The sequence below is a fragment of the Chelonoidis abingdonii genome, chromosome 3 (assembly GCF_003597395.2).
Source record: "Chelonoidis abingdonii isolate Lonesome George chromosome 3, CheloAbing_2.0, whole genome shotgun sequence".
NCBI lineage: Eukaryota > Metazoa > Chordata > Testudines > Testudinidae > Chelonoidis > Chelonoidis abingdonii.
In genome coordinates, this window is record NC_133771.1 from 144,626,678 (window position 1) to 144,650,542 (window position 23,865).

A 23,865-nucleotide genomic window follows, 5' to 3' on the forward strand; every position below is an offset into this window, starting at 1 on the left:
ACAAAATCTTCAAGAAAAACTTGAAATTCTTTTATTTATGGTCTGGATTTTGAGTGTGCAGGAGCTGACTGTGATAGTTCCTATTTAATCCAAATCTGTCACCCTCCCCCACATGCACCCACACCGTAGCTGCACATATCATTACTTTCCCTTACTGACAGGGGCGGCTCCAGGCCCCAGCACGCCAAGTGCGTGCTTGGGGCGGCAAGCCGCGGGGGGCACTCTGCCGGTGCCGCGGGGGCACCAGGCAGGGTGCCTTCGGTGGCTTGCCTGCGGGAGGTCCTCTGGTCCCGCGGCTTCTGGACCTCTCACAGGCAAGCCACCAAACGCAGCCTGCATGCTGTGCTTGGGGCAGTGAAATGCCTAGAGCCGCCCCTGCTTACTGAGTAGCACTGTAGATGATTCTCTTCCCTTGCAATTATTTTAACTGCTTGTCCACCACCTGACTCCACAAAGCATAGATTTTTGCCTTGCAAAATTGTAGTGGTCTCTCTTCCGGAAATGACAGGGTTGTTTTGCTTCCTTAAAATGGTCCCCTGTTCTTTCCAACGGAGAAGCAAACAATACACTGAGTTTACATCTGACGGTAGGACTGCATTCCAAATTTTCAGCTCTGTTAGTCACTTCCCAAATCAAGAGGGTCTGACCCATCAGATAGAAGTAAACAGAAGGCAGTCTATCACCCAGGGTTCATGCACCTCTTCTAGAGTAACTGTACCACTACCCAATTACTAGAAGCAGAGTACTCTCCATGGGAAATATGCCTCCTATGTATGGTGTTGCTCATAAAGCATGAGCTGCACCACTCAACATGCCTCTCCATTATACACTCAGCTATTCTGTACTTCTCAGCTTAATCCTTTGATTCTTTCCATCTACATAATTATGCAGAACCTCTAAATGCCCTCTCAGCATAGGTTTCAACCCTAAACTCTAAACAGCAAACCAGACACTCACATGTGGCTGCCCTGCTTTAGAGATACAAGGTGGGTGAGGTAATATTTTTTATTGGACCAACTTCTGTTGGTGAGACAGACAAGAAGAGTTCTGTGTAAGTTCAAAAACTTGCCTCTAACCAACAGAAGTTGGTCCAATAACAAATATTATCTCCTCCATCTTGTCTCTCTAATATAGTGGGACCAACACGGCTACAACAACACTGACCTGTTTTTGTACGTCTGTACAATTAGGGGTCCCAGCTAATTTATGTAACTCCAAGTTTATGGGCCAGTTGTTTCTTCTGTTCTTGAATAAAACGCACTTAATCCCAGCTCTCACATCTGTCAGTTTTGGTCTAGTTGTTAACCATGGACCCTGTATCTGCCTATTACATAAATCATGGCCTTTTGGCCTTAGGTGTGGTATGTTACAGACAATTCTGCAAAAATAACCACTGTCTTGGCTGAAACCATGGCTACCTTCTGACATACTCCAGGGACAAAAAGATTTGTTCTCTTGATATGACCTGCACAACTCGCACAATGCTTGAAATATCCAATGAATTGTTGGTTGGCTGTTGTCACAAGAGAGTCCCTTCCTCTAGCATCTTTCCAGTTCTCATCCTTCTCAAACTAGCCTCTGTAGAATCAGATCATTAGACTTCCTTCATGGCTTTAGCTTAGCTGAGCTCCCCACCATAACTAGCTGCCACTGACTTGCCTCAGTTTAAGGCAGTTTAAGGCAGGAGCTGCAGGCAACAACAGCAGCTAAGTCAGCCTTTCTTTTAGACAAAGGCCCTGGATAAATTTTTCAAGCAGTCAATGAAATCTGAAACTGATGCTTTCCCTTTTTTGCCTCTGAGAAGCAAGCTCACAACTTTGCAGCAGTTTACTCTTCTCAGTCTAATAGCTGCTGGAGTAATTCAGGGTGACAAATCATTTTATAAGGGAAAACTCTTCTTGCCTTCCAAGTGCAGGAGCACCATCCTCTACTTCTTGTCTGATTGCACTTCCTTTGCAATCAGATTACTTGATCCTTGTTCAGATCCAACACATGCTTTTCAACCTTTTGAAATGGTGAGTACCTCCATATGCAACAAAAAAGAGGGCTGGATATGTGTGATTGAGAAGTCTGGTCAAGAAAGAATATCTGTTTCTCACTGTCATCTCTATCCTTTCTTTTATATATAATGACATACGGATACAAGCTGCTGCTTGCTGGGCATAACCTTCTCGCTGCCCATATTGCCCTGGAAGCTTAGTGTATGTCTATACTCAATAAAAAACCCATGGCATTACATAGGTGTGACTGGTCCAGATCAGCTGACTTGAGATTGCAGGCCTTTGGTACTTGGGCTATAAAATCGCAGTTTAGATGTTTGTACTCGGGCTGGAGCCAGGACTCGGAGACTCTGCAAGGGGGGTTGGATCTCAGAGCCTGGGCTCAAGTCCAAGCTCAAATGTCTACACTTCACTTTTATAGCCCCCAGTGCAAGTTTGAGTCAGCTGATCCAGATCCTGAGAATTGGTGCCAGGGTTTTTATTATGGTGTAGATATACCCTTCGTGTCTACACAGACAGACAGCACTTTGTTTTTTAAGATCTTTTCTAAGTAACATTCAAGCAGTGAGTTTTATCTGCCTCATCAGGCAGCAGGGCAGTGGAGGAGGAATTAGAAGACCTGTGTTCTGTCTCCAGCTCTGCTACTTGCTGTGTGAACTTGGGAAAATCATATAAGCTCTCTGTGCCTATACCATCTGTAAAATGGTGTTATATTAGTGATACGCACCTTTGTAAGGAACTGAGATCTGCAAATAAAAAATGCAAAGCAGTATCATCTTTTTGAAGTTCCCATGTGCAAGTCTGAGTAACATAATTTCCTTTTAAATTGGACAAAATATGTGGGAAGAGAATTATATCTCTTCTGATTTACCAAAGACTTTTTAAATTTGTGAATTCCAACATAAAGTGAGCAGTGATTTAACAAAAGTGAAGGCATTCATAACCTCTGGCTCTTGCTCTTACCAGCAGACAAAGGGTGCATAGATTATATGCTTTGTAAAGAAAACCTCCACATTACATAAAAACACAAAAATCCACAGAAAATTCCCACACAACACCACCTCTCTTTTTTCTTAATAAATGGTCTAACTCTGAATGTTAAAGACAGCCATGATTATATTCAGTCAGAAGTAAAAATGAAAATGTAGATCTAAGAGGATACTAACAATTCCTATTTCAACTCCACTGAATACAAATCACTCATAATTTATTATATTTCTCATTCTTACTCTACATAAGGTGCACGCCCCAGCTGCTTGTGATTGTAAAACAAATACAAAATTGTATTATGAGCTACCTGACATCAGCAAGTGGAAAGGAGTCTGAAATTCATATGAATGCACTATAGAGTGGGAACCAGAGCTAAAAATATTTTTCTCTTGGGTACTGGAGTGAGTAATATCTGATAAAACTCAAAACTTCATGCTCTGGAAAAATAACCTCCACGCTTTGTGTCAGTCTAAATATCCATTTTTGAGCCAGTGGTATAGACATTTGTACATGTTTTTTTATCTTTTTGTGTCACCAAAGATGTAATAGTTTTTCCATAAAAAGGGGAGGCAGGGAGAGAGTTTCAATTGTATTTAAATATTTTAGCTACAGCTTCTGACTGCCAAAAAAATCTTACCATTCTAATTTAAGTGATTTAGGACCACACATTCCATTAATTTTGTAGCTTGTGCACCTAAGTCACTTATGCTTTTGAAAATTCCACCGCAGAATTAATTATTCCCAAGAAGGATGTGTAACTACATGGAGGAGAAAACATTTGTTTCCATCTATTTTGTCTTTAGTATTATAAGATTTCTCCTTCCACTGGGCAGTGGAATGCAGTAATTTATCTTCTGAAACACCAGGTTTCTCCTCCCCTGGTTGAATTAGGAAGGACCATCCCCTGACTGAGTTAGGAAAGTCCAATCACCTAGAGATTGAATGTCCCAAGAGGATGTAAATGTAGTTGGCACACAACTCTTTTGTTTGGGGAAGCTTACACAAGTGCTGGAAGCTCCCCAGAAAGGGGGCCCAGCAGTGGCTGGATCATAGCCCAGCACCCTCAAGTCCCACCCTCACTCTCCCTCTTCCCACCCCCGCTTCGCCTCTTCCCCCAAGCCCCTGCCCCATCCACTGCCAGGGGCGGCTCCAGGCACCAGCACACCAAGCGCATGCCTGGGGCGGCAAGCCACAGGGGGCACTTTGTCGGTCGCCACGAGGGCGGCAGGCAGGCTGCCTTTGGCAGCATGCTTGTGGACGGTCCGCTGCTCCCGCGGCTTTGGCAGACCTCCCGCAGGCTGCCGCAAAATTCACGGGACTGGGAACCTCCCGCAGGCAAGCCTCCGAAGGCAGCCTGCCTGCTGTGCTTCGGGCGGCAAAATATCTAGAGCCGCCCCTGTCCGCTGCTCGCTCCTTTCTGCCACTGGAGTGAAGAGGCCGAGCAGGAGTGGGACCTCAGAGCAGAGCACAGGCGGAGCGTGTGCAGGGTCACAGCACTGGTGCTGGTGGCCCCCTACATTTCTAAGTAGCTTCTAGTGGCAGTGCTCCAAACGCTGTGGTCCGGCATACCTCCAAAGGGAGATGAGCCAGCATTTTTCTCCTTGCAGGGCCACTGTTTTGGGGGAATGCTAAGCCTCCCCAACCCTCTTATACACACTGCCCATGGGTGTAAATGAACAGAATTTTTCACAGGAGAGAGAGAATTGACGAGAAGTAATCCAGTAATGCCTAGCTGGAGCTATTCAAATCATGAGCATTCTCCTGTCGACCTAGCTACCACCTCTCAGAGAGGTGGATTACCGACACCAACTGGAGAATCCCCTCCTGTATGCACGGGTAGTGTCCTAACTTAAGTGCAACAGCAACACAGGTGCATGTCTGCAGTGTTTTAGGTGTAGACAAGCCTGTAGTTATGAGAATGTTCTTTCTTTTACTTTTCCTAGGCATGCTAAAATGCAACTGTAAGCTAGTCAACATTTTCACTAGCCAGGGAAGGGAAATAAAGCTTCAGGCATTAGTCTTTTAAGGCCCTTTCTTTGGGACTTTTTTTATTGCCCACACAACAGTTGCAACATGAAAAGAAATCAACTGAAAAATACTGGTCAATAATTCCCAGAGACTTCCCTTACTCTAACCAGCCACGAGGGGAACTTTCTTCTTAGTAGTTCTTTGGTTCAGCTTTCCCTTCCTTTTATACTCTGCCTTGAGCAGGCATCTGACAGCCTGTTAACCCTTTACCTTGTCACAGCAGTCCAGGCTCAGTACTATAAATATTGAATAACAAACCTAACCATAAAGTAGACCCTTTCCTTACTGGTTAACATATTAGCAACCTAGGGCACTGGACAAAGATGCAGAAGATCTGAGTTCTATTCTGAGCACTGCCACTGGTCTGCTGCATGACCTTGGGCAAGTCACTTCTCTTCCTGCTGCCTCAGTTTCCTCATCTATAAAATAGGGATGATATCTCCTTGGTAAAGTGCTTTGATATCTGCTGATGAAAAGAGCTGTATATGAGTTGTTATTATTTATTACAAATGCCTAAAATGACCCCACATACACATACTGTTCTCAGGTAACAAGACCTTCTGTGAAAATTATCAAACAATAATTAAAACCTGTGAAGCACCAACATTTCCCAGCTACCTACAATAGAGTACACCATCAGTAATGCTCAGAAATGGGTGTACGTACACACACACACACACACACACACACACACACACACACACACACACACACACACACACACAGCTGATATTTGGTAGGCAGGTTGAAGGAAAAATATTCCCCATCCCCAAAGTCTTAAGGTTGAATCAGAAGCAGCAGCTCTCACAGCACTCTTGGTGCTGATCTTATGCATCTTCCTGGGTAGGGACAGTTTCCTCAACATAAGTCCCAGCAGTACCAGCAGCTGCCTATCAAACACTTCCAATGCAATTAATATTTTCTAGAGGTTGTCCCAAATCCATGTTATAGGTCAGGTTCTCAGCTAGCATAAATCAGCAGAGCTCCCTTTAAAGCCAGGGGAGACTATCCTGAATAACATCAGCCAAGAATCTGACCTGATGTTTTTCAAGTGCTGTTGTTTGCACTGGGACCTATACAATAGTAGTCTTGCTTGACGTGTTGATGGAGATGGAAAGATATACTGTGTATCCATCTAGCTACTGGATTCACATATAAAGAGGATTCTGTGTATTTATATATATTTCATGCAAGAGGTAAAACAGCTTTTATACACTAAAAGCCAGACTAGTACAACAGAAATTTATGGTACTTTGAGCTAACAGTGGCTCCTCTTCTTGGGCCAAACTGACACTTCCTTTGGGAATCTCATTTGCTTGAACAAGTGGGATGGATCTCTCCTAATGCACTAACAGGAATTTAGAAGAACTCAGCAGACTAATATTTCTGCTCTGTAGCAACGAAAGTTCTTCATTTCTGTCACTCATCTGAGGTCTTGCCTGTAGATAGAATGGGATGATTTAACTCTGAAAATATGTGAATTTGGGGCATGTGGAGGTCAAAGTTGCATAGTGGGTTGAAGGATTAGTAACCTATCCTTTTACCTCCAGAAACCTAAGTTCAAATCCTATATGCAGTCTGAGGTGGGCATCTCCCACACGAGCCTATTGGACAGCTCTGGAAGTGTTCCATTAAAACTGCTTTAGCTCAATTTTCAAAGTAGCCCTTTGCCCTTGTAATGTGGCACCCTTGTGTGGCCTCACATGCCCATAGATCACCCTTACTGGCACCCTCTGTGCTATTATGCAAGAAGTCCGTACACATCTAGAATCCACAATACTTAAGGGGTGCACACCCCCATCTTTCCTCTCCTACTGCAAAATAGAATTGCACTGCTTCCACCCCCAGTGGGACCTCTGCAGCGCCAGAAGGTGAGGCTGGCTTTGCCCCCAGATAAAAACAAATGTGATTCTATTAACCTAGTCCATAGTGATCACTGGCTCTCATCACCAAACCACGGCACAATCTACAATTTCTAGCCCAGAACTGTAACAATAGGTCAAACAGAAGTGCATTGGCAAAACTGCATTACACAGTGTCTACTGACACTCTCTCTGGTTTCATCAAATTTATAAGCTGTATATTCGTCACTTTCATGAAAGCAAACGTACAAGAAACTTAAAATAAAAGATCTATATCCTATGATTATTTGTATTATCCTAGCACCTAGGAGACCTACTCATGAACTAAATCTTTCAACCATCCCTTTTCTTTCATCAGGATAGTTCCTGGGTTACTGGATGTGATTATCTTACTCAGCTCAAACGAGTTGTTGCTGTAACTGAAAGGACTGTTGTCATCTGGGATTATAAATCACAAGGCAGCTGCCAGGTATTGTTTTGGATCATGCAAATATTAAAGAAAACCTAATACACTAAAGAATCCTCTGTGTTCACATCATATAGCCCTGTTCCAACTGTCTGGTACGGTGAATTCTATTGAGTGACAATGAGTTCCTAGAGAAGAATTAGTAAATAAATGAATAAAATGGCCTTCCCTCTGCAGCAAGTGAAATGTTTGAGGCTTCAGGACTAGTGTACAAGTCTTCAAAAGAAGTTTAATTCAGCCTTCTTTTGGAGTAGTTTAATAGTGTGATGAATCTATTAAGCAGGGGACTACAACTCCTATCAGTCTCCCCACTACCCATCCTCTTCCTCATGGTCTGTAGTCAGTCTGTATCTGATACAGAATCCTGAGCTGCTAGTTGCAGCCCTGAAACCTGCTATGTACAAGAAGTACATGATATGGTTTCAGCAGTGTGATTAGTGCGAGGAGAGAACAAGAAACAGAAGGAAAACAGCAACAAAGGTTGCAAAAAAAAAAAAGGAAGGAACAACAAAGATTGCAGACAGAAGGAATAGCAACAAAAGTTGCAAACAGAAAGAAAAAGCAATAAAGGCTACAGGAACTCATGAACATGCTACTCTTCAATGCCCCCAGAAAACTCCAGCTTTGACGAACCTTCACAATGGACACAAAGAAAGCAGTATTTTGCAAGATTTTGTATTGCTACAAAGCTCCATAGGAAACTGGGAGTTTCAGGTATCTTCTTTAATTTATGCTATGGGGAAGCAGGAAGAGTATTTCTTTAAATCCTTTGACTTTATTGAAGATCATCACAAAGATGACTATGAAAGAGTTCTGGATATGTTTGATGGACACTTTATACCTCAGAGAAATGTGCTTTATGAAAGAGCATGTTTTCACCAGAGAATCCAAGAATGAGGGAGCTGTGTTGAATGTTTTATAAATGTTCAGTATCCATTGGCTGACAACTGTGATCTTGGATTCGCAAAATATGAAAATATCAGAAACAGGCTGATTATTGGGCTAAAAGATAAAAATCTTTAACAGCAGCTACCATTAAAAACAGACCAAACCCTATCCACAGTTGTACAGATAGCAAAGCAGTCTGAACTGGTCAAACAGCAGAACAAAAGGCAGGAGCAACTTGAAAAACCAGAAACTCCCAACCTAAGAGGGTAAAATTCCAGTCAAACTCCAAAGGCTTCCAGTCTGCTTGCACAAGATGTGGAAAAATTCATAGCCCAACAAATGTATGTTTCACTGGAGGTGCAAGGTATAATAAATGGACAAAATATGGTTTTTCTGCAGTTTGCTTCATCAGAGCAGTCAGGGAGTTGACTCATATAACAGACAATTAAGAGCCATTGTTTATGGATTTATCACATGTGATGACACAAAGCCTGCCTGGAGAGTGAAACTGAATATTCATGGAAAGCTTATAGACTTTAAAATTGACTCAGAAGCAGACATCACAGTCATCTCAGAAGGGACTTACAGTCATCTTCAACCTCTCCTAGAGGTGAAGTCACCTGACACAGCTCTGACTAGTTCTGGAGGTATTCTGAACTGCATGGGCCAGTTCATCACAGAAACAACCTACAAAGACAAAAACTTTGCATTCAGAGTGTATGTTATCAAAGGATCACACACTAACAGCTTTCATTATTGTTTATGAAAACTACAACTCCATTTGTGTCCCTTTCCAGTTTTCCCATGTGTCTTTGGAAAAATCTGTAGCTGTAATGAACAATATTTTGATATATGGGTCTTCGATGGAAGAACACAACAGAGCCCTCAACAAAGTTCTAACCTAATCAATCAGTTCAGACTGAAGCTAAATAAGGAAAAGTGTGTTTTCTGCCTACCCCAAATCAAGTTTTTGGGACAGAGAATAAACAAAGATGGAATGAGTCCTAGCTCTGAGAAAGTAAAAGAAGTTTGAGAATTGAATGCACCAACTAATGTATCAGAACTCAGATATGTACTTAGTTGGTGTTGGTCCTGCTTTGAGCAGGGGATTGGACTAGATGACCTCCTGAGGTCTCCTCCAACCCTAATATTCTATGATTCTATGATGCAAATTACCTTGGTCAATATCTACAAGACCTTTCTATAGTGACAAAACCATGGAATAAACTATTAAAGTCCTACACATCTTGAGTGTAGGTGTCAAATCAAGAAATTGCCTTCAAAAAGGTAAAAGAAATTATCTCAAAAGTATCAGTTCTCAAATACTATGATGTGAACAAACCCACAATGTCCATATGGATGCAAGAAGTTATATCCTAAGTGTTGTATTGTTTTAACAACATAACTCTGAATGGAAGCCAGCTGCATTTTGCTCTCACACTCACAGAAGGTAGGCATGGCAAGTACATTTTCTATTGAATACAAAAGGAAGTGAGGCGATAAAGTCAATGAACAGTAGAATTCAGATGACTCAAAATCCCACTATAGAACCTGCCCCAAGTCGAACAGGCTGCCAGCATGTCTCCCACTTCTATTGGTCCCTGTCACTTGACTTCTAATACTGTACCAGTCCACATTTTTCCTCACAAAGAAACAAGTTTTTAAACAAACAAGATCCTAATTCACAATATACTGGCACACCATTTAGCATGATTAATTCTCCTGTTATATTTATTGTTAATATTTCCTAATCCAAACACAACAAAATATCAGTATGAAATCCAAGCTCCAGTGAAGTCCATAGCAAAACTCCCATTGATTTACCAGCTGCATGAGTATCTGGTATCACAAAACAGCTGGAATGGCAAGATTTTGAAAACCCTGAGACAAGAATTAGACGTTGATATAAATGGATGAGCATCGTAGAGACTATACGATAAACAAACTCTTTACTGTATTTCACAGGATAATTGCTTTATCATCAAACCAATGGAACATTGTCTGCTCTGTGTTTGTACGGTGAATTTAGGAGATCAGCTAGCTAAGGATGACATCCTAATGGGAGATGATGGGGGTCATGTCAACCTTTTTACAGTGACCAGTGATGACTTTGGACTAAAGCAATCCAAAGCCAAAAAGAAATCACAATTGCAGGTCCTGGACTCCAGGAAATTCAAGAAGTAAGTTGTTTGTAGTAAAATACTATCACTTTAGCAGTTTTCATCAAATAATTAAACTCTGGTTCTCTATGATCTGTGCTTCTAAAAGTGCTTAAAAATGGACCTTGCCTAACATAAGAATGAAAATAGCTTTTAAAACAGTGAGCTTGATTTTCTAGCTGTTGTGTGATGGCAACTCCATTGTTTTCAATGGGAGCTCTGCACACAGAGCTGCTACAGAGTAAGAACAAATGGGCCCAGTTCGCCGCTGCTTTAGTCCAGTTTTACCCTGGTGTAACTCTATTGTCCTCTATTAGGTGCAATCAGAACTGCTTAGTTGTGTGCCACAGGCCCTTCTCTTTCTCCATGTTAAAGAAATGCATCATTATGTCCAGTATTAGATGCCTATGGCTTTGGAGCTGGTGGACTTAAGGCAGTGGTGGGCAACCTGCAGCTCATCAGGGTAATCCGCTGGTGGGCCCTACAGCCCACGCCGCTTCTCGCAGCTCCCATTGGCTGGGAATGGCGAACTGCAGCCACTGGGAACCGCGGGCAGCCATGCCAATGTAAACAATGTCTCATGGCTGGCCAGCAGATTAACCTGATGGGCCATGTGTGCCCATGGGCCTCAGGTTGCCCATCACTGATCTAAGGTATCTCACCTCTCTTTCTATGAATTGCAAGTGTTCATTGTGTGCACTTTTAATGTCAACCTGGAAATCCTCATTATTATCACACACACACATATATTGTACAATAACCACCTACTTTTTCTCCCCAGTATTAAACGAAAACTCCATGATGACTGGGTTGTGAAGGTTAAGTTTATCTCTGCCCTGAATTGTTTTGGATCCTGCTCCTTAGACAGTGTTCATTCGTTTGTTTTGGATGACTTAAAGAGACTGGAGGACAGTTTGTAAGTAGAACCATGAATGTCATAGTGGAACACAAACTCTTCATTGAAAGAGCCACATGGGAGATTAGTACATTTCAGAATTCTACAATTACAGTAGCCATGTCTTTTGTAAAAGATGGCTAATTAAAACTAAGACATAATTGGAATTAGTCATGCAAAGCTCTACAGAATGAGCCCTCATAAAAGTATATTGGTTTTTGCTCATTAACTTTTAAATGCCAAGGACTGTCCATGTTATTTTCTTTCACATAACCTTTAAAAATAAATTTGTTGTCAAGGTCTGTCTGCTTTGGGTTTTCATCAGGAGGCAAATTTACCAAGCAAACCAAACAACTGGATGATTTTACCTGAACTGCTGTAATAACTTATTTTGAAGAATAATGCACATTGCTTTCCTACTTTTCTACATAAATTCAAATATATTGCACATGTATTCATTTGCTCATGGTGAAAATGTATATATAAATGTATGAAAAATAGATAAGGAATTAAATATTTTTGGTGGTGGTATTTAACATGTAGTTGAACTTATTAAAGAACGTTACTAATGATGCAAGAAAAGCCATGGTTAAATTGGCTCTGCTACATAGATTTATACCAGACTGTGATTTTGGGGAAAGTGAGTTATGACAAAATTAAGAAATGAAATAATATGGACATACTAAATTTGACATGAGTAGAAACTATAAATAATGCTTTTCATTCAAGGATTTCTAAACATTAGATCCACTCACAGCCTCTTTGTCAGGTAGAATTTTAAGGGCAGAAGCAACAATTATGATCCTATAGTTTCATCCATTGCATAACACAGGCCATATATTCCCAGTAATTCCTGCATCAAGCCCATAACTTCTGGTTTTATGGTATTCGGTGTATTTTTTTTGGATGAGAGAAAGTAAAATGGTCAAATTGAGCAAGATCACTCGCTGGGTCACTAGCAGAGCCTGGAAATGCTATTTGAAGGTGTTCAGAGGTTTAGAAAGTTGAAAACACCCCAAGAAAGATGAGGAGGGGGGAGAGAGAAAGTGTCAAAAATATAGTCAGAGGTGCATGCACCCAGGACTGGCGCTAAGGTTTCTCGTGCCCTAGGCGCACGGCCATTTTGCCGCCCCCCGCACTGATCCCACGGCTCCAGTGGAGCTGCCGCAATCATTCCTGTGGAGGGTCCATTGGTCCGTGGCTCTGGTGGAGCTGCCGCAGTCATGCCTGCGGGCAGTCCACCGGAGCTGCGCGAGCAGCCCACCGTCCGCAGGCATGACTGCGGCAGCTCCACCGGAGCCATGGACTAACGGACCCTCCGCAGGCATGCCTGCGGCAGGTCAACCGGAGCTGCCTGCCGCCCCCCTCCCCCAGCAAAATACCGTCCCCCGTATAATCCTGGCACCCCAGACAATTGCCTAGGCTGCCTAAATGGTAGCGCCTGACCTGCATGCACCACCACTGTATACTGTGTTATATATAATTTAAATGCAAAGGTTCCTTTAGGGTTTTTTTTTGCATTAAACATTTATTGTATATGTGTCTCTAGTTGTTGGAAGAAGTACATTTCCCAAAGGAGCTTCAGAAGGAGCTGGATGAAATTATATTTAGACATTTGCAGAATACACAAATGTTAAAATGAAATTTGTAACCCTAAAAATAGAAATATATTAAATGACCATTCTGTATAAGTAATTGTGGCTCAAACGTTTAATTACATGATGCAAACAAAATGACTATCCCAATTAACTATGGAACCACTGTTTGGTTCGGGAAGAAAGCTTGGTGATCAGTGTAGTTTTAGTTATCACAATCGTTACGGAACTGTGCAGTTCCTAGGTGGCTAATGCCTGGAAAGGAATTCCCATTCTTTCTTTACAAAGAGGCTAAGAAGGGGAATGTGTGGCAGGAATCAGAGAGGGTGCCTGGTTGCGAGGATGTGGGATAGGTCTGGACTTATATCTGGAGTGAATGTCACCAGCCTTCCTGTTGCAGGCCATCCTCATTCCTGTAGGAGAAGGTTGGAATCACTCGTTGAAGAATCAAGTAAGGATTATATAAAAAGAACTCTCCATTTTAAGAATTAAAAAAGAAATAAATGGCAAAATCCTAAAATAAACCACTTGAAGCTCACATAATGAGTTGTTTTCTATTTTACTTCATAACCAAGCATTCAGATTCTTTCAATCCTGTAGTGAGTACCACACACTCACATGGGATCTGACTGCTCAGAGCTTACTGCAGCATTAGGGGTTTAGAGCTTACTACTACACCCAGACTCTTCTCTGCTCCTGTGTTATCAGTGACACTACCTAAACTGTATTGAAAAAAGACTCGCTTGTTTGGCGTAACCATTTTTATAGGAAGTTGCCTCACCCAAAGAATTAAATTCTTCCTTTCTATTACCAAAAACCAACCAGTCACACAAAATATATCTCCCAAAACCTCTTGTGCTGCACACAGAACCTATCTTTTAATACAAAAATTCTCTACATTCTTTACTTTAGACAATCACAAAAGCAGTGCCTAAAACAAAATGGATACCCACTTACTAAACTATATTACCCAGAAGGGCCCAAGGTTTTAAGTTCAAAACTCACACTTCCCTTCTGGGTATAAAAGCCTCCCTTCTCTCTATGTCTTCTTGGAGTCCAGGACTCCTTGTTAGGAGGGAGTAAGGTAAGTAGCCATTGTCCAACATCAGGGGGTCTTACTGTTGATGTCTAAGCAAACTGATAATTTACAACAGCTGGTATTAAGGCAGGGGTCGGCAGCCTTTGGCACGTGGCTCACCAGGGTAAGCACCCTGGCGAGACGGGCCAGTTTGTTTACCTGCCGTGTCCACAGGGTTCGGCTGATCATGGCTCACATTGGCCGCGGTTCGCCGTCCCAGGCAAATGGGGGTGGCAGGAGGTGGCAGCCAGCACATCCCTTGGCCCACGCTGCTTCCTGCATTATACATTTTCTGTCTGGGTTGCATAACAAAATTAATTTTATAGTCACCCTCTTATCTATTCCTGCCCAGAAAGTACAAACTATTTCTTTTGAATTCAAAAGTTATCTTAAAGGGTTAGAATCTTTAAACATGTCTTTTTAAAATTTACCCCTGGCTCAAGTTAATGTTTTCATGGTCCATGGTTATTCTGAGCCACTCCAAAATGAATGGAAAAGTCTGTTAGCCAGAATACAAAGAAAAAATAGACATTCACACACATCGATATGGCCCTACCAAATTCACGGTCCATTTTGGTCAATTTCATGGCCATAGGATTTTAAAAATCATAAATTTCATTATTTCAGCTATTTAAATCTGAAACTTCATGGTGTTGTAATTGTAGGGGTCCTGACTCAAAAAGAGATTGTGGGGCAGAGGGGTCACAAGCTTATCATAGGGGAGGTTGCAGTACTGCTACCCTTATTTCTGTACTGCTGCTGGCGGCAGAGCTGCCTTCAGAGCTGGGCAGCTGGAAAGCGGTGGATGCTGGCCAAGATCCCCACTCTGAAGGCAGAACCACTGCCAGCAGCAGCGCAGAAGTTGTGGTATGATATTAAGTATCAGAGGGGTAGCCGTGTTAGTCTGGATCTGTAAAAGCAGCAGAGAATCCTGTGGCACCTTATAGACTAACAGACGTTTTGGAGCGTGAGCTTTCGTGGGTGAATACCCACTTCGTCAGATGCAGGACAAAGTGGGTATTCACCCATGAAAGCTCACTCTCCAAAACGTCTGTTAGTCTATAATGTGCCACAGGATTCTCTGGTATGATATTGTCACACTTACTTCTGTGCTGCTGCCTGCAGAGCTGGCCAACTCTCTGGCTGCCCAAAAGTAAGCAGCCTCACTTCTGTGCTGCTGATGGGGGGCACTGCCATCAGAGCTTCACCCGCCTACATCTGAAGGCAGTGCAGAATACCATGACCTCTCTAAAATAACCTTGTGACCCCCAGCAACTCCCTTTTGAGTCCAATTTGAGAAAGACTGGTCTCCCCCATGAAATCTGGATAGTATAGGGGAAAACCACACAAAAGACCAGATTTCATGGGGGGAAAGAAGGGAAGACTAAACTTCATGGTCCATGATGCGTTTTTCATAGCCATGAATTTGGTAGGGCACTACACATTGACCTATGTACACTCTGGGTATACTGGCAATAACAAGTATTTCCTGTTATGCATTTCCACACCTTAAATAGGTATTTGTTGGATTCAAGTTTGTAAGAAAACATTCAGACTGTAGCAATCTGCATGGAAATTGGAGGGAGGAGTTTGGAGGAGACACAATGAAGTCAGTCTGTGTGTACATGGCTGGAATGCTAACTAAAGTAGCATTACCTCTAAAAAGTTCTCTTAATAAAGAGCTAGTTTAGTTTTGGAATCTTTGCATGTTATTACTGAGCGTGTAATACAAGCGACATAGCCCAAAAACCAATTGTATCAAAGCAGCACAAGAGAGGCTGTACTTGATTTGTGTAAATTTGAGGTTGTCACTGCCATCCTAGTTTCTAATATAGAAAGACCCACTAGTTGTAGAATTCAGTACTCCATCTTGAATTTGACTGGAATATTCTTGGATCAAGATGAGGCATTGTTTCCTGGGACCTATAGCCTCCAATGGTTTTACAAGTATATAAAAAATTAGTTTGACCATGGCTGCAATTTAGGGTGCTATTGCAGGGGAATGGGGTACCTTTGCTATAGGCTTATATTGCTTCAGCTATTCAAGATAAGAAACCATGCTACTTAAACTGAGAAGCTAACCTGGTCCAGTTTTATTGCTAATGCTAGTTACTGAATTTAAACAACTGTATGAATCAATTTCCTTTTAATAAGGTACTGTCTATGTTATATATAGAAATACTTTAGTATTGTGAAAATAACCAGTTAAACATGGTAGAATACTATCTGTCTGTTTTGGCCAAGAGTGTCCAGCACAGACAGTCTCTCCTTCCAGTCCATACTGATTTTTGTGCCATCAGTTCAACTTGTGTGTCTGGATAAAATAGCCCTTGCCAACCCCCACACATTATGAAGTCTTCAGAAAAACAGATTGGAATTGCTATAGATTCTACTTTGACCAAAATTTCCCACCTGATCAAAAGACTTGTTAATCATTACAGACCTGTCAGGGAGTTTTCTGTCCCAAGAGGAGTTAATGCCTTCACATACTGTGGAAAAGCAAATATCATTGTTACTGGGGGTAAGTAAAATGTTTATATTATATATGAAGACCTAGTAATGTTTGTTAGTGCTTTCTGCCAAATAGATTCATAGGTTGTATTTTTTCACTAAATAAACTCCAATAATCATAATTTAAAAGGTTGGTAATTATAATAAGTACTTAAATTGTAAACTCCTGCAGACAAGGACTTTGCTATATGTGTGTACAGTGCCTAGTGCAATGTGGCCATCGTCCCTGATTAGCAAAGTGGTGAGTGCTCAGTCTGGATTTGATTCACACATTGCTTCCTATGTCTTTAATAAAAGAGGAGAGACCAGGTTTGGGAATACATAAAATGACCCCGCCACCTCTCCTAACTGCAACGCTATTTCCTTACCTTCTCCCACCCACAGTCCCTTATGAGTTATGACCTCAGGATTGCATCTTCACCCTTCCACAGTGACTCCTCTCCTGCTGACCTGAGAAATGCTCCATGACCTGTTTTGAACAGTTCCCTGTTACCACCCTTTCCGACCCAAAAACCATTGGCATCAATCAGTGATGTGACTCCACCCATTTCTTACTAATCTCCATGTTCCTTAAAGAAAGCTGCAGGACTGATGCACTGTCCAGTCCATTTCTTCCCCAGTACGCAATCATATTTTACAATGCTGTTTCACTGCCTAGAACTACTTCTCCCACTGTGCTCTGTCTGCCACTCCTCCCTCCAGACCTCATCTGTTTCATCCCACTGTGGCTCCCTATCTCTCTCCTATCTGGCTTTCTCAGTTTTAAGGTTAATCTCCACAAGGTGTGCCTATATGATGAAAAAGGTGTTTTTTTCAATCAGTTTATCTTAATCAAGTTAGTTAAACAATTGGAAACACCTCTGCAACACCTGTGTAGACACAGTTTGACACCTTTACAATCACATTAGCTGGTTGTTTTCTAGCGTTAATACTCAAGCTTATGTTAGTGTTAAAGGGCATTTGCAACTGTGTTAAGATAACTTCAGTGGGTGGGGGGGAAACATCCTTCCTTTCATGTGGACAGGGCCTAAGGTCTGGTCTACACTTCAAGAGTTGTACTGGTATAACCATTTTGGTTAGCAGTGTGACTTTTTTTGTTAATTATCAAAATACTTGTATTGGTGAAAGTCCTAGTGTGGACACAGTTAGACAGGTACAAAGGTGACTTAAACCAGTATAGTTATTTCCCTTCTCATAGGTGAATAGCTCTTTCTACCAATATAACTGGATCCACACTAGAGGGGACTGTATCCCTTTAACTGTATTGGTATTGTTAAAGCAGTACAGTGTCCTAGTGTAGACAAGACCTAGGTGCTTGCAGGATCAGAGCCTACATACTTTTCACATTTGCAGATACTATTTGATTAATTATGCTGATAGTTGATCAGAAATTGTATTTAATGATGTGTCATTCAATTGTTATGGTTTAATTGGATTTTTGTTACAATATTGTGAGTTATAACTGATCATTTTAAACTGGTAATTGCTTTATTTATATGAGATGAATAATGGATATCATCTGATGTTACAGATTGCACGATGGTTGGCTTTTGTCCAAGTTCTGAAACTTTGGTATCAATGAGGCTCTTCCTCCTCAAAGGAAGGGACACTTTTTAGGCTCTAATGAAGACTCTGTGTTGAAACATTAGCCACAGTTGGCTGATTAAATAGTTACTGTTTCATTCACAAAGAGTGAAGGGGAATGGGAATCTAAGTTGAACAAGTGGAACCTTATTAAACTCTGCAAACTGCTCTGGCCATGTGGCATAATTGCTTCAGGCTAACTTCCCTATTCCTATTAGTGTCCTATCAATAACTGTCCCTCTCAGGAACACTGGCACCCTCCCTCCCCTTCCAATGATCATGATACAGTTAAATAATACAAATATTTTATCATTTTGATTTTGCATCTTCATTGCCTAGATAGAAGAGCTTATTTTTGTACAAAAAGGTACAGAAAACATGGAAGGCACAACAAAAGGATTATTCTTTTTCTGTGTCCCCCAAAGACTCTAGAATCATGGCTTTAGAGAAATATAAAACTTCTGTTTTTTAAATTTAGTTTGGGTAACTCTCCAGTGCTATATGCCCTTGGATCTAAACAGATTGGCTTCCAGATGAACATAGTACCGTAGCAACTTCCTTCCCCAGCTAGCTCTTTGACATCCAAATCTTGAATAAAGCAGTATTAAAATACTGTACCTAACTTATACATTGAGTTAAATGTCTAACCCTTCAGCCTTTGAGGGATCCTTCTTCAAATAAGTGTATCAGGATACAGGTATGTGCCTCGCGCTAGTGGGACACACCTACCACTTAAAAAGTTTAACCTTAGAATTCACAGCTCTTTAGGACGCTACAGTGAGCACAATAGGCATAACATGTGCTAGGATTGCCATACAGTATGACTGGCATTGTATCTTATGGCTAGTCTACACTAGAAGCATTACATTGGCACAACTGCAGCAATGCAATTTCAAAGCATTGTACAGACATTTTAATTCACTTAAGGCAGACACCTTTTGAGAGAAGAGTAGCAGCAGAAGGATAAACAATGCAATGCAAACTGAACAACAGTGTAGGGGAGGGAGACATTTTGGCCAAGGATACTGGGCCAAACTAAGGCTACGTCTACACCACACCACTTTTAGCAACATGGGCATGTTGCCACTAAAAGTCGCGTCGTGTAGCCGCTGTTTGTCGCTCTCCAGCTGCCAAAAAACTTCCACCCCCAATGAGTGGTGTTTGCATTATCGGCAAGAGAGCACTCTTGCCAACAATGCACTGTTCACTCTGGCATTTGTCGCAGCAAAGCTTTTGTCTATTGAGAGGAGCGGTGGTTAACACTTCTGAAAGACAAAAGTTTTGTCGTTCAATTTCCAGTCTAGACATAGTTTAAAAGTATTCGGGGATCTTGAACATCCACCTGGAGCAGACAGCTGTTTTTAAGGGCTCATCAATGAAAGCCACACTCTCCTTTATTTAATTTATCTTAGAAGTGTGAAGAGTTGAACTGAACCTACTGGGATACAAACCATTAGTTCCCTGGAGTCAAGGTATAGCCAAGCTAGTGTTTGGCTATCTGATCCAGCCCCTCCCTGCTCATGTTTTCTTATGAATGAGCTTAATCCCCCTGCATTTCATGTCAGGGTATTTGATCCTAGAAGCATAACTGGACCTTTGAGAGACCTAATTGTTCTTCCCAGTGTCCTGATGAGCTTCTATAACTCTGCTGTAGCAGCAGGGTTAGGAAATATCTCTTCGGTGCCAGGGATCAGTAGAGCAGTAAGTCACAAAAAGGGGAGAGAACAACCTAAAAATCAATTTAAAAAAATCAATCTTATTATTTAACATAAGCAAGAAAAAAGAACTAAAACTAATTGACGAGCTGAAAATAGCAATAAACAAAACCCCTTGCACTTAAGCAAAATACAACAAAATTGAATGGATTTTACTGATAGGCTGTTCTGTGGCACCTGCTCTTCATGGTAATACTGGAGTACATAACAGACATTAATGATTTTAGCCTCATGCAACTCTCTGTGTTAGGGGCCCTGGATACACACAGCACTTCTTTCTCCCTGCCCTTCATCTGCTGCCACTGTCAGAGCATAAAGAGCACAGGTGTTAGAAAGCCCCATTCCTGTTCATCTTCAGAAATGTAATGGGAGGGACACTCTTTCTGCTCAGAGACAGTCTGCTGTCCCCCATCCACTGTCACTTAAAGCATTATTTTTTTCATTATTGAACTCCTAAGGTAGACACAATTGGGGTGCTTTTTGCTCCTTCTGTGACACCTGATCTACTGTCCCACTCAATGAAGGCTGCTATCAGCTAGAGTCCCTCCCTCCTGAACTCCTCCTGCAATCTGCAGGCTCAGTGCTCTGCCCCTGAACACATTATAAACAAGACCTCTTGTTACTCTATGGCAAGATGGACCGAAACCTACAACAAAGTCCCTGGTGCTACAGCCAGCTGGGACTTCAGGTGCAGAACTCATTAGACTCAAAAATGGAAGTTTTAAGGAACTCAGATACAAGCAGTTGACTCTCTAGGGAAGGCTGGTCTTCTAGGTAGGTACTGGTTCAGTACTTGGGAACAGTGGGTTCAAATCCTATCTCTGCTACTGACTGTCTGTATGACCTGGAGTCTAACAAGGGATGTATTTTTCAAAAGAACTATTACATTAACTGAAAAGGTGTCTTGGATAATTTCTCTGATGAAGCTTGGCAAAAAGGGAGCATTCTAAAGGCACAAATGGCAACTATTTGCCTAACTTCCATTGGCCATCAGTGGGAGAGGGACACCTAACAGCCATTTGTGCTTTTGAAAGACTCCTCAAATGTTGTTAGTTGTTCGCTAATTCCTACTGAGAACAACGAGCACTTCTGGGCACTACATGTCCATAATGGGAGATGAGTTTTCTTTAAAATGTGGCACCAGCTGCAGATGCTGAGCACTTTAATTTGACCTTTAGTCTCTCTCTGCCTCTGTTTCCCATCTGTAAAGTGGGCAGCATATTTAGTTCTCCAACCCATTGTCTGCCTTGTCTATTTAGATTGTGAGCACTTTGGGGTAGGAACTTACGTGTGAGTGGCCAAAACCTAATATGATGGGACCCTAGTCTAGGTTGGGGCTTCTAGGCACTACCATAATACAAGTAATTTGTGGTGTTCTGATATTCAGATCTATTTATTTTACAGTGTTCTGAAATTCCCAATATACTACAAATGTTGGTATTGCAGTCACATCGCTACATCAGAGATGTCACCCCAGAAGGGAATCTGGATTTTTTGGCAGACGTGTGGGGAATAGATGCAGATATTAAAAAACATGAAGAGGGTGACATTGATACCAGGGAGCAGTGACATCTCCTCTTTCCCTTCCCATTGGGCAGGGTGGGGTGGGGGTGAAGAGACCAGTTTAAATTCAGTGGTGAGGATTGACTTCCTCCCCAGCAACCCTTGAAAACAACTAGCTGCCCCACTGGACCCTGTATTAATGTCACTGCATCAACAATAATGGATAAACCCAATAGTTTGATGTTTCTGATAACACAACTGGTAGCGAAATAGCTAACATGGACTTGTGAATGGTTGTCTTTGGGCTTCAGAGCTATCCCATTGAGATTAATGGGGTCAGTTCCTTCTGCTCTGACAGCTTTTCTTTCAGGCTATTTGCACTCTGAGTCAGACATCCCTGCATTGGCTTACTCTTGGTTCACATTTTGTGCCTAAAGACGAAAGACTTAACTTCTCAAAAATGAAATCCTAGATTGTGGAGCAGAGTTATGTGGTGACTTAAAGGGAAAGGAGCAATTACAGTCATTTGTGTGATCGCATCATTGCATTATATACCAGTGGTAAGTAATACTGACAGCTAAGATCTGACGGTTCCCTGATGAACCAGAAAAATGAGCAGACTTATCCCTTCATGTGTCTCCTAACTGGACCTATGAATGTGATGATAAATACTGCTTTCCACATGCACAGTGCCTTTTCTCTGAAAATCAGTTACAAAGTTACATTATCTTCTTCATTTTAACAGGTGCCCTTCCTTGGCCTTGCTTTCCTTACCCAAAATTATGCACTAACAAGTCAAGAACTGATCCCTGGTCTCCTCTCTACTAGTCCCTGCTTTATCTAAAAGGCAGTGAAAGGACTGGAGAAAGGACCAGCATGATGTAACAAACCCATACTCACCTAATTTAAGCTCTGAAAAGCCACAGTTGAAACACAGCTGATTCATTACCACATGATGGATTTTTTTTCCCTTTTGATTTCTTATGGGCCAGAATATCTGTCTTCTGTGATTTGCATTTTATTGGGTTCCATCTGCTAGGAGACATATATATTTCCCCCAAAACTTTAAACCATCTTAACTTTAAAACTGTGTTTCTTCTCATCCAGATTGCTTTGTATAATTTAGCAATTTGGTGAATTATTTCAAACAGTGCCAAAATGAATGCACTGGAATACTCCAATAGACTAGTTACTATATTTTTATAGGCTGACAGTGCTTGCCACCTGGTTAAGTGTTGGTCCAGCTGTGAAAGGTTTACATGCATTCTGTTGACTCACTGAGGCAGATGACTTATTGCCCTGCCTATGTATAAAAGAGGAATGGAGTGGCTCTCTGAGGAGATAGTGAAGTGGTCCTCAGGGAAGAACCCTGAGACAATATGAGCTGACTTATGTCTTTTTTTTTTCTTTGTTAATAGAACTAAATCCAGGCAGAGGGTGAGTTTGGGTTGTTGTTCAAAACAGCGTGTTTGTATAGCAGGTTGGGAGAGGCACTAGCTTATATTCTGAATGGCCCAGGTCTAGAGACAATGCATCTGTGCAGTCTCTTCCTAAAAATCTTTAAGATTATACTTCCTCTCAAAGTAAATAACAAATAAAGCTGTGTGAACGTTGGCTGACTTGGTTCTGAGGGTTGTGTGAATGTCCTCCAGTTTTGATCCATGTGTTCTTACTCTGAGTTCTGCTTCAAGTTTGGAGAGACTCAAAGTAAAACTTAGGGATAACTATCAAATTGTAACTGGTTTTGTGTCTTAAGCTATTCAGGAGGGACTAAGTTAATTTTTATATAGTGCTAAAGGCTTCTCAGTATTTAACTGTTAATAAAGCCATAAATCTGGCATGATTTTGATGCCACACCATAAATGTTAATGTCTGTTTGAAACTGGGCCCAGGTTCTCTTTAAAGGCTTGTGAAAAATAGCAAACTTTTCAATGTAGTTGGTTTAAGTATTGGGGTTTGTATCAGAGCCAAAATCCAGGTGTGCTGGTGTTGCTTTGGGTTTTGCTGAAAATGTTTGAAATAATTAGCAGCAAAAAAACTACTATATAATAAAAGGACCAAATTTCAAAAGTGGCTTCCTAAATTGTGTGCAAACATCACATTTGCACAGATGGGTACAAAAGGCTTGATTTTCATTTACACCTTTACACCACTTTGGCAACATTAAAAGGCCTTAAAGAGTGAGTTACGTATGCTTTAAGCAGTGTGAAGGTGTCTAGAGGTAACTGTATTTTTAATACCAAGGTCTTGATGCTCAAAGATTTAATCAGGATTTGTGTCTGCAGTGCTGGCAGCCATTTTATTTAAACTAGGCTGTCTAGAATCTATTTTGCGATAGTCTGCATGTTAGAGACGCAGAATGGGTCATGGATATTTCTGTTCACAGGTGATGATAAAGTTCTCCGTTTATGGCATCCCAATATAAACACCAAGCCAGTGGGCAAGTTGTTGGGCCACTTATTTAGTGTCATGGAGATTGTCACAAATGAAAAAGATCAGCACATTATTAGCCTTTCCACTGCGAAGGTAAAGTACTGTCCCTTAACTTCATGAGAAACACTGTTGTGGTTTATTTGTATAGTTAGTTACAC

At 41.5% G+C, this 23,865-nt stretch overlaps 1 protein-coding gene across 1 annotated transcript in view; it reads left to right on the top strand.

The window, feature by feature from the left end:
* Nucleotides 1–23,865, top strand: part of WDR64 (WD repeat domain 64) — a 137,467-nt gene that overhangs the window by 26,585 nt on the left and 87,017 nt on the right. Inside the window, exons 6-10 of the mRNA XM_032771094.1 lie at nt 7,239–7,349; nt 10,200–10,414; nt 11,175–11,309; nt 16,403–16,482; nt 23,661–23,800. Of these exons, the coding sequence (XP_032626985.1) occupies nt 7,239–7,349; nt 10,200–10,414; nt 11,175–11,309; nt 16,403–16,482; nt 23,661–23,800 (681 nt within the window). The remainder of the gene's footprint in view (nt 1–7,238; nt 7,350–10,199; nt 10,415–11,174; nt 11,310–16,402; nt 16,483–23,660; nt 23,801–23,865) is intronic.